Source organism: Dermacentor albipictus, chromosome 1 (genome assembly GCF_038994185.2).
Source record: "Dermacentor albipictus isolate Rhodes 1998 colony chromosome 1, USDA_Dalb.pri_finalv2, whole genome shotgun sequence".
In the NCBI taxonomy this organism is placed as follows: domain Eukaryota; kingdom Metazoa; phylum Arthropoda; class Arachnida; order Ixodida; family Ixodidae; genus Dermacentor; species Dermacentor albipictus.
The window spans coordinates 246,881,835-246,893,921 of NC_091821.1; the positions used below are offsets into that span (position 1 = coordinate 246,881,835).

At 41.1% G+C, this 12,087-nt stretch overlaps 1 protein-coding gene across 1 annotated transcript in view; it reads left to right on the forward strand.

Moving 5' to 3' along the window:
* Positions 1-12,087, forward strand: part of Gpat4 (Glycerol-3-phosphate acyltransferase 4) — a 33,851-nt gene that overhangs the window by 17,106 nt on the left and 4,658 nt on the right. The window contains exons 8-11 of the mRNA XM_065431094.1: positions 5,538-5,631; positions 5,697-5,812; positions 5,884-5,939; positions 6,561-6,775. Coding sequence (XP_065287166.1) covers positions 5,538-5,631; positions 5,697-5,812; positions 5,884-5,939; positions 6,561-6,775 — 481 coding nt within the window. The remainder of the gene's footprint in view (positions 1-5,537; positions 5,632-5,696; positions 5,813-5,883; positions 5,940-6,560; positions 6,776-12,087) is intronic.

The following is a 12,087-nucleotide window of genomic DNA, read 5'->3' on the forward strand; positions in this document are numbered from 1 at the left end:
ATGCCGCCGAGCTTGTCGATGAGGCACCACCGGCGCACGTGGGTGATTGGGAAAACATGCCCACGTGCGGTGCTAACCACGCGGCCGTGGTCTAGGTCATGGCGCGACCGTGGGCAATGGTGATGGCGTGTGCGCGAGCGATGGTGAAGACACATTCCCGAGCGATGGTAACGGTGTGTCCGCGTGTGGTCGTGACGGCAACGCTACATCGGCGAGAGCAGAAGTTTTCGCGTCAAATATTCAACTGCGGATTTCAGCTCCAACTCTCACTAATAAAGAAGTTACGTGACGAGAGACAAGAGCGGATGTTTTGAATGCGCTGTCATCTACCTCTGCAAGACGCATGGATGCATGACGACGATCAAAAGGCAACTAAGATGCACGAAACTGCTCCAAGAAAGCGAGAAACTATATCAAAATGTAAAGAAAATGTGTCCTCACAGGCAGAGGACTACAACCCAGGCGGGTTTTAGGGGCTCAGAGTAAATATTTAAATGTTTACAACAAATATAACTTTGAGCTCTGTTTTCTCAGCTTTCATTTTTTGTTGCTTTCAGTCATCCCAGTGCCATTTCACAACGAATGAAACCAAAATCATTCTGTCTTTTGCACTTAGATCCTGAAACATTGATGAGTGCAATAAAGCTGTCCATCTTTAACTGCACCTCATAAAAAAATGTATACTGTTTTTTTTTTTTGCAAGAGTCATTGGTAAGACAATATGCATAGGAAAGTTGAAATATTTTGATGCTCATTTCAGCATTTAAAAAATAAACCAATAGCTTTATTGCACAGAATGGGCCTTTGTAAACATGTGGATGTGAAAATCTTGACGAACGAATGTGTAATTAATTAATTAATTTGGGGATGACCATTAGAGGTTGTCGGCTGTTGTAACTTGATAACTATAATAGAGAGCACAAAACTAATTTCAATTATGATATCAGCATAACAAATCACCCCTGCATGCCGAATTTCACCAATTTATTCCCATAAATAAAAAAAAAAAGGTTTTCATTGCCACATCTACAATGTAAATGTGGCAATGTGGTAGATGTGGCAAAATTATAGACCGATCAGCTTACTGTCCGTTGCCTACAAAGTATTTACTAAGGTAATTGCAAATAGAATCAGGAACACCTTAGACTTTCATCAACCAAAGGACCAGGCAGGATTCCGTAAAGGCTACTCAACAATAGACCATATTCACACTATCAATCAGGCGATAGAGAAATGTGCGGAATATAACCAACCCTTATATATAGCTTTCAGTGATTACGAGAAAGCGTTTGATTCAGTCGAAACCTCAGCAGTCATGGAGGCATTGCGGAATCAGGGTGTAGACGAGCCGCATGTAAAAATACTGGAAGATATCTATAGTGGCTCCACAGCCACCATAGTCCTCCATAAAGAAAGCAACAAAATCCAAATAAAGAAAGGCGTCAGGCAGGGAGATACGATCTCTCCAATGCTATTCACAGCGTGTTTAAAGGAGGTATTCAGAGACCTGGATTGGGAAGAATTGGGGATAAAAGTTAATGGAGAATACCTTAGTAACTTGCAATTTGCTGATGATATTGCCTTGCTTAGTAACTCAGGAGACCAATTGCAATGCGTGCTCACTGACCTGGAGAGGCAAAGCAGAAGAGTGGGTCTAAAAATTAATCTGCAGAAAACTAAAGTAATGTTTACCAGTCTCGGAAGAGAACAGTAATTTACAATAGGTAGCGAGGCACTGGAAGTGGTAAGGGAATACATCTACTTAGGGCAGGTAGTGACGGCGGATCTGTATCATGAGACGGACATAATCAGAAGAATAAGAATGGGCTGGAGTGCGTTTGGCAGGCATTCTCAGATCATGAACAGCAGGTTGCCATTATCCCTCAAGAGAAAAGTATATAACAGCTGTGTCTTACCAGTACTCACTTACGGGGCAGAAACCTGGAGGCTTACGAAAAGGGTTCTACTTAAATTGAGGAATATGCAACGAGCTATGGAAAAAAGAACGATAGGTGTAACGTTAAGGGATAAGAAAAGAGCAGATTGGGTGAGGGAACAAATGCGACTTAATGATATTTTAGTCGAAATCAAGAAAAAAAAATGGGCATGGGCAGGACATGTAATGAGGAGGGAAGATAACCGATGGTCATTAAGGGTTACGGACTGGATTCCAAGGGAAGGGAAGCGTAGCAGGGGGCGGCAGAAAGTTAGGTGGGCGGATGAGACTAAGAAGTTTGCTGGGACAACATGGCCACAATTAGTACATGACCGGGGTAGTTGGAGAAGTGTGGGAGAGGCCTTTGCCCTGCAGTGGGCGTAACCAGGCTGATGATGATGATGATCTGCATTGTTCCTCTTGTGTGCTAAAAATGTGTGTGGAAATGCATTTAAAATATATTTTAATGGTAAATTATAGGAAATTTTTTAAGGGGGTGGGAGGCAAGTACCCTCAATGAAGCATTTTTCTAATTTTGCTAGCAAAAATATACTACATTTGATAAAGAATATATTCTCCAAATTTCATGCTACAGCAAGCACTAGAAATGCTTCAAACATAACACCAAGGTTACCTCACCCATATAAACATTGGCTTGGCTTCACAGTAATTTTTGACACAAACTCCTCTTTTGAAAGAACAAGGAACTAGCAAAAGCTAGTTTTTTTTTTCTTTTACAAATGATATTTGTGGTTTTATAACTGATTTTATTTTTCAATGTTTCAAGCATTAACTGAAAGCGAGATTGCTGACCATTGGAGACCACGCAATTGTTTGTGCACCAGCGATTTCGTTCTCTGTAGTTGAAGTTCTCTATAAATTTTAATCCAGAGTAGTTGTGTTCACATACAACAATCAGAAGACAGGATTCCCTCATTTCTCATCAAACCTGATGAAAATGCATAGATTCTGCAGAAACTGGTATGCTATACTGCGTCAACAACATGGTCAAGCCGCGCTCGTGAGAGCGAGCCCCACGAAAATCGCTGGGGTCTCGCTCAATTTTTCAACGAAAATGCAAAGAGAAAAGCTACAGTAATTGCCAGGAAGAATGTTGCAGAGGAATGACTAGTAAATAATGTGAGAAATGTTTAATTTTGTGCTTCATGGTTCACAACTGAACGCTTAAATGAGATTTCTGGAAAAAACTGTTCTTGCTGACGAAAGGAACTGTATCTCCGTAACTTTCAATTTTTGAAGTGAGATTTTGTGAAATTGTTGTCATTTGCGTAATTCATCCACGGAACTAAAACAATTATGTTACCTTTGGTGAATTTCTTATATACGTTCCTTGCCAAGTTGCCTATCTATGGAGATGTGAATATTTAAAAATTTATTTTGAAACGAATTAGGATGTGAATGTTATTTTTTTTCTTCAGTCAGAAGCTGACTTTCTGAACAATATTTGACAGAAATTTCAATGCACTGATTGCATGAGTTATATTTTAAAGGTTCCTTGACTAAAGTACTAAAATGGTTCAATATAAAAGCTGAAAAGTACTTCTTGATATTATTAAATAAAACTTGGCATCCATAACAAGGAATGCCTTTACTGAGCAGCTGAAAAAAAAAAATTCGTGCAGAGAAACTTAAGAAAGCTACAAAAACCTCCGACATCCCGTATGTGCCTACCATCCTTCCTTAATGGTGTTTGTACTGTGATTAAAATTGTTTTGCAATTTTTTTTCATTCTTGTTTATGTTCCTGAAAACTTAATATTTTGGGGAGACTATGTATTTGCGAGAAAGCTTGCTAGTATGCTTAAGGATGTATGCAGTATCTCAAGTTAGCAAATTGTGTTGCTGCTGTTTAGCACTGCTGCTGCAGAAGTGACCATTACAAAAGTTGGTAATATCAGGCCATTGCTGTCATAACATGAAAACAAGTTGATTGAGCGATTCGTTGAATGTACATGTAAACATTGAAGTGAGTACCACTTTAGAATTTGCAGTCAATGAGAAAAGTAATGTTGCACCGGAAGTAAAGCTGCCCATGCCAGGTTACTGCCATTTAAAGCCACAAGTCCTGGGGATGTGTTTTCAGACAGTCACTCTCAGCTATATAACTTTCAGTGCATGCTTATTCACTGGTTTAGCAAAACCAGATGAGCTGATTGGCTTTTTGAGCACTACGTCATGCAAAGGTGATAATATCGCAGAAAGTGGTCATCCGATAATACATCCCCTCCTTGACATCAACCCCGTTTCCTGATTTTTATATGGCCCAAATAGGTTTGGTTGGGATGTGCAAATATACAAAACTTTTGCGTAAAAACTCAAATGTTGTCCTATTCAATTCGGTCCTGGGATAGTTAATATTGAAAAAAGTGAATATTTTTCTAATAGTTCTCGAATACATTATGTCGTTCACCGTATGCGGTCATACATGAAATGGGAGCAGAAGTGCAGTAACTTTCATCCCATTTACGGTGGACTAGAGCATGCTGTGTCACTCTGACAGCCATACTTCTGGTTAAACACAGTAACTCGCAATAAAATGTTTAGACAGAGTATTAGGCAGTGGGTATAGTTTGGTACTATTTATAGATGCATCATCTGTGTCCTCTCATTAGATAAATCGAGAATATGTTTAATTGCAACATACTTTATACAGTAGTGGTACCATCTGCTGTGACCATGCGAATGAGTGAAAAGGGGCTTTCTTTTTCCGCTCTGCGTCGCCATAGACAACACGCATATCTGGTTTGGCTGCAAACGTATAAGCATAGGTTCATTGGCCCACAAGGTTAGCCTTATAAACTTTATATAATAATGCATGACTGCATATGTTCTGAAGAACCCAGAGTTTTCAAACAAACTGCTTAGTTGTTACAAAGGCTTCCTCTGTGCTTTTTAATAAAGCATGCTTTATAACGTGCAATGTAGTGACAGGAACCTTTTATTTTTATACCAGGATGTGAAAATTGTCTCATATTAATTGTGAGGAGGCAGTAGATTATTCACTGGTTACCGTATTTATTTGCATAATGCTTGCACATCCCACATCCAAAATTAGAATTTTTTAGCATCAATTTTCAGAGGAAAAAGTGCAAGCATTATGCCAGTAAATACGGTAACCAGTGAATACTGTATTAGAAAAATATTTGATTTGCTTCTGGCACTATTCAATTCGTATTCGACCCTGTCTCAAAAACTACTATTTGCACGCCCCTTAAAGTTGAATGATACCAACTTCACATAGGCAGATCATCATGGAATGCCTGACCAGATGTCAAGCTTATGCTTTAGATGCTTCATGCGCATGAATGGCATGTCTTTAGAGGGATCATTGTGAATTCCTTTGGATTATTCACTCGGCCACAATTTGAGTATAGACTCTGGACAAGTAAGAAGAGGTCTGTTGTTCTTTTAGTGTGAGCCAACATTTCACCTAGCAGTTCTGCCATACCTGTAGAGATTGCTTTGTCCTGGATGTTCCTTGCCTGCAGGTGGCTAATAAATAAAAATAGCTTCCATGGTTCTTTCATGTGAATTCCTGTTGCCTTCTTGAATGATGCTGATCTGTAGAATGACTGTTTCAGAGAAAACCGTGCCAAGCCTGGTGGCATCTGTGTTGCAAATCACACTTCCCCCATTGATGTGGCTATGCTGGCGAGCGACAATTGTTATGCATTGGTAAGGAAGCGTGGTGGTATTTTTGTATGTGCCAGCTGTTGAATGGGAAGCTGCTTTGCATACAGGTGGGCCAGACCCAAGGTGGGTTCATTGGTGTTATTCAGACAGCGCTCAACAAGGCAGCCTCACACATCTGGTTTGAGCGAGCTGAGATCAAGGACAGGCAGGCTGTTGCCAAGAGGTAAACTGCACTTTTCGGATGAGTGCTTGTTTTGTCAAAAGAATAACCCTGTCTACATGTTTGCTTTGCAGACTGAGAGAGCATGTTGAAGATCCTACAAAGCTCCCCATTCTCATATTTCCTGAAGGTATTACCAATGTCTTTTTGGCACAATGTGTTTATTTGTATGTGAATTAGCATGCACAAATCTGTGTGAATGTTTTAATGTTTTTTGAACAACAAATTGTCTACGCAGTGAAGGCAGGTGGTAGTAGAGGGAGACGGCTTCAATATTACTGCTTGAATCATGGTGACTGAGTTGTGTTTTTGGATATAAAAATCTTGCTTTATGAAAATTTTAAAACTTGAAGCAGCTTTCACGGCTATGTTGTCCCCCGCTGCTGCTCTGCTCCTAGATGCACAAAGCTCCTTTGATCATGCGAGGACCTCCATCACATATTACGACATTATTGAAAGCTGTCGCTAGCAAGTGATGCAAGTATTTTCAGTTCTTCACCTCTCTTTATATGACCACAACTAAAATTTTGACCCGCCGTGGTGGCACAGTGGCTATATTTTAGTGCGATTCAATCTTTCGCTTGTTTTAGTAAATTTACACTGAGAAACAACCATTGAGTGAATGGGCAGCTGCACTTCTGAATGCACTTTTGTGTTGCACTTAACCTGACAGTGGTTGCATGCAGAAGGCTGTCAAATTTCGTACTGGATGGTAGCAGTGTATGAACATGGCATATAACTTCTGCTGTAGGCACATGCATCAACAACACATCAGTGATGCAGTTCAAGAAGGGCAGCTTTGAGGTCGGTGGCACCATCTACCCAGCTGCCATCAAGTATGATGCACGATTTGGGGACGCCTTCTGGAACAGCAGCAAGCAGAATTACATCCACTACCTGGCTATGATGATGTCATCATGGGCCATAGTATGCGACGTGTGGTATTTGCCACCCATGAAGAAAAGAGTAAGTAGTGTTTGTTGTCTTGACTATAAAGTTCCAGGAAAGTCTTCTTGGTTCTTCATGTGCTGAGCAATTTGACTTGAGTAAAATATAGGCATGAGAATGTACTGTGGCACCATCTGTTGTCAGCACCTTCTAAATGCAGAAAGTTTGGTCCCAGGTCATCACAGGTTTGCGTAGGAGGGTCGCTATGACATTGCTTAGTGCTTTGTTCCTTGTGTGAACAAAAACGTGGAAGTTGTGCCGGGTTGACCTGCCTTTTGCGATGTGCACGAAGCAGTCCAGACCCAATACCTTTTAGGCTGAGCATTAAAGCATGTAATGAATGACTGCTTTCGAAGACAGTACAAATAACAATTAGTCAGAATTTGGCACTCCAAACAATTAAATTTTTGGGGTGGGTGAATTAAAAGCACACTGCACTGTAATTTTGCACACAGCTTAGAAAGTTTGTTTTTAATGATATAGATGTAGGAAAGGCTTGCTACAAAACTTAATGTTTGAAATACAGGTGTATTTGTAACAGAAAGCTAGCAAAAAGTAAATGTTTCTAATGTGTCAACTGCACAGAAAAAAAGAGAAAAATGCAAGTGCCTTTATTTCTTATCGGAAGTGACACAGAATCCAGAACCTTTCCTACCCAGCCCAGCGCATCTGATTGTGTCTTTGAATGCGAAGCATGCATTGTTGCACAGTAGTGATGTTTTACAATATGAATTCAACTGGGTAATTCAAAGGGCAAACACATATAGGTTCTGGAGATGAAATGTAATATCTGTCTGAATATGTACCAGAAAAAGGCAGTGAAATGCATTTGTTAAAATTTTCAAGTGATAGCATCATTCTTGATGCTATCACTGCTCAAGGTCGTCACTGTTCAGGTCTGTGCTAGTAAATGTGGGTGCTGCAGCAGCATCAAACTCTTCCTGGCATGCTGAGGGAAGTGTGCGTGGCATTCTGGGATACACCCATCCACCCACTGCGGTGGCCATGATGCTTTGCTGCAGAGCACCAGCATGTGGGTGATTTCTGGCTGTGGAAGCCGTATTCCGATCGGGGCTGAAAGTCAAATGTTCAAATTGAAATTTTTCTGGAGATTTCCACTGCTGCATCTCTCGAAGCCCCTTTGTTTCTTTGGGACAATAAATCCATCAATCGTCACTCATGGGATTCACATGTCTACCTGGTGCCATGTGCTGCCATGCATTGTCTATTTGGTTCCAGCATTCAGACTATATTTGAAATTGTTGCTTCAATTCCACCAGTGCATAGTTTGGTTTATTTTAGAGGTTCCCAAGCATTCTGGCCTTCAGAAACCCTACTCATCTTTGTATGTGTGTTCCTGGGGAACCCCTCTGTACCTATCTTCACTCTTCCCCCAGCTTACCCGTTATCGTCCTTATGCACACCTCCTTTTAACGTTTGCAGTGATTCAATGGAATGGTTGAATGTGCTGTGTCACACAGAAATAAGAACAAAGAATTATGCAGATCCCTCACACTGTTGGAATCGGTGTTATGCAAAGCATTAGCAACTGGGCCATGCTACACGCCGGTGGTCAGATCACAAGTGAATCCCGACACCTATTGAGCCCCATTTCTGAGTGATGCTCGCACAGATACAGCCAAATTCAGGGAAGGGGATTTACAGTCAAACCTCCATATAATAAACACATGTATACTGAAGTAGATTTAATTTTTACGTGTTCATGTTTTATTTAAATGAGCATTCACATGCTGTAACAAAGCAGAAAATGCAGGATATGACATGGTATCGGTTATAGCAAAGCAACTTTTTGGTTGCCCATGGCTCAAAATATGTGTTGTGGTAGCAAAAATGTCAAATACAGTCGCTGACTGATTTTGCTGACCGTGATTTTTCTGACTGTCCCACAGCACTCCCATCTACCCTTAGAACCAATGTATGATGCAACCGAAATTTAGGATGCTGCACGGTGTGATACGAGGTTTTTCAGACATTGCAATGCTTGTTTGCAGCATTGTTTACGGCATCATTCTTGTTTTGTGGCACTGGTGTTCATGATGCTGCAACATGGCACCTGTGAAAAAATTTATCGCCACATTGATCGGCACCAAACTGCAAATAAATACCCAAGTTAGTGGATGTATTTATGGCCATCGCTGTAGCATAATCGGTAGTGCATCGCATGCATAGTGCGAAGATTGTGGGTTCAAGATATCTTTTCATCCATCTTCATTTCCCTATTAATTATTTTCTATATTTCAATTTCCGCAAAAGCTAAGTACTCATATGTGTTGCTTGGCTTCATTGCTTGTTGGCTTTATGTGGTCGTGATTAACAAAAATCAAGCCCTTCTGTTTCCCGTCTTCTCATTCAGCCTTGGTTGGTGACTCATAATGAAGTGGCCCTGGTTAGGATTATCGATAAGGCTGTGATGGAAATTTGCCAAAAACCAGGGGGATTGGTAGTGACAAGTCGTCATAGAAAACTATATGTCGTTAATATGTTCATATCAGTAGGCCTCCTCAGCAATTGATCATGAGATCACATGGAGGGGTTAGTCTGATGGCTGTAGTAGTGAAGTTTGTGTCTGCATGTGGCCCTCACCATGTTGAAAAAAAATTGTTCAGTGACTGCGGTGACTGTACTAGGCTAAGCCAACTTGAAATTGTACATTCTGGAAGTGTGTGCATATTTTGGCGAACAACTTAGTTGGACAACAGCTGGCAAACCAACATGCCAATTCCATGTGATCACACTGACTGCACGGCAGCGTATCAAGTACGGTGGAAAGTATGTGCATGTAATTGTTGTTTTCTTGCTAGCATCCGCATGGCAAGCCACCAACAGACCATCAAAATCCACAGAAGACCTTTTGCTCGTTTTGGCATTGCTCGCATTTCTTTCACATAGACATAATGCGAATCTTGTTTCACAGCTATCACCACATATGTTTATAACCAATATAGAATATAAACAAGGTACAGTCAACCTCCCATTTTTTTAACTCCCTAGGGGCCATGATAATGTACGAAAAATAAGGCAGTCTAGAAAATTGAATGCATGCCTTTCCTGCCCCAAAGGGTTCAAATAGCCATAGGCATGTCCGAAGTGTTTCTGAAGGCTTGCCAGTGCACTTAGGTGTATCAGTGCTCATACTGCGACAGGAGATGTGGCGGGACGGGGTGGGGGGGGGGATTAGGGGCGGGTGCCCGCATGTATAATTAAAGAATACGTGCTGTAACCCGTTCGTACCAGTGGTCCCTTTCCCATCTTCATATGCTTCGATGCAATACAGTGCATGCGCTTGACCGTGTAACATCGCTGTATTGCGGCAAAGCTGACTTTTGGAAACTGGCATTATGCAATGCTTGACACTTTCTGTACTTTCAGCACTTGGAAGCCATCTGCAAGAATGACAAAGGCAGATGTGGCACTATTGCTGACACTGGTGAATTCTTTCAATTAAAAGTGTGGCACCAAACAGCAGAAAGCTTAGTAGCAAATAGCTAGGCCCAGTGCTGCTGTGGTGACTGCACAGCTGCCACTGGATGTGTGTGCAAGAGTGCTGGTTCGATGCTGTGAGATAAATCAAATCGGTGGTGGCTTCAATTAATGCCGTTTCGGACCTGTGGATGCAGCAAAAGGTTCCGAAAATTGAACAGTGAAGGGTTTCGTTATCAGAAATTTCAGATGTCATTGTACAGTGGCTCTATAGGGTACATGGCAGTGTCGCGAGGACATCTGAGTTATTGGGCATGTTCAAAGAATTTGTCGTTGACTTTATTTTTGCAGTGGTTGCAACATTGTTTTAACAAGGCTCCACTCTGTCTGTCTGTACAGCTTTTGCTATATCACTTTCATATATATGCTATATCACTTTATATATATATATATATATATATATATATATATATATATATATATATATATATATATATATATATATATATATATATATATATATATATATATATAATTTCTTTGATTCAGTTAGTCAGTACAAGTAGTTTGTCCTTAGTGTTGGGCCATTCGGTTAACCCCCTTCTTGCTTATATATACGTGTGTGTGTGTGGGTGGGTGGGTCGGTCGGTGTGCATATGTATATGCACATATTATTACTATCACATAATCAACTCTATACAGTGCAGTGTGTCAGACAGGATTGCACAATGCTGCACTGCTGCCCCCAACTACGTGTCTGTTTGCTTTGTGATCAACTAGCAGCTTCCTGGTTAGCTCTGATGGTAGAGTGATTGCTTCATATGGGCATTGTTTCCGGTTTCTCCAGGCTAGGACAAATTTTTATTCCACTGTCAAGCTACTTTCTGCGGAATGCATGTGAGCTTCCTTTGTAGAAGAGTTGAAAATTAAACTTGTTGGTACATTTTGAAATTTATTTGGAGGAGTCCTAAACAACGGGACAAGGAGAGACAATGCAAGGATGTAGAATAACGACTAGTTTTCGTTTGAAGCCACATATGTAGTACGAACTATTCCTTTGTAGCTTGGTGCTACGGTTAGGTGGATCACAATTTTACCCTTTAACGAAGCTGTCTCCACCTTGCTCATTTCCGCAGAACTGATTTGGCATCAGTGTAATGCCTTCAAGACACAATTGTCGTTCCTTAATCTATGCACCATGCTTGTCTCTTTGCAACGCTCAAAATTAGTAAGGGACCCTTTAAAGGCCTACTTAAGTGTGCAAGCGTTTGTGAGATAATTTTATTTAGGCTAAGGTATATAAACAATGAAAGACCTGTCGAAAAAAGCATGCCTGTATAGAAATTATGTTGTGATGCTGACATAACAACAATAATAATAATATTTATTGTAGTACAGTACAGTCGACTGACTTTCCAGACGCCAGATAATTCGGACGGCTTCGCGGCACAACTACGTACCCAATAGGGTCAATGTATAAGAACGTCTAAAATTTCGGACACAAGAACGCTTCATTGTCCGATTTTCCGGAATTTTCGCTGTGACCGCAGGTCCGAAACGGCATTCATCGAAACCACCACCGCCGTCATTTTGATAACCTCGTCGCCTCGTCCCGGCACACTCACACACAGATCCGCCTGCAGCCATAGCCACCACCGCGGCAACGCTAGGCCTAGCTGCTTAGAGGTTCGGTATTAAGCTTCTTGCCGTTCTGTGCCATGTTTTTCATTGAAAGAATTTGCCCCTGTCAGCAATGGCATGGATACCGCCTTTGTGGTCAATGCGATTGGCTTCGAAGTTCGGAAAGCACAGCGCGTTGCATAATGCCGGTTCCCGAAAGTCAGCTTCCCCCCATTACAGTAATGTTACGCTGTGAAGCATAACAAGTG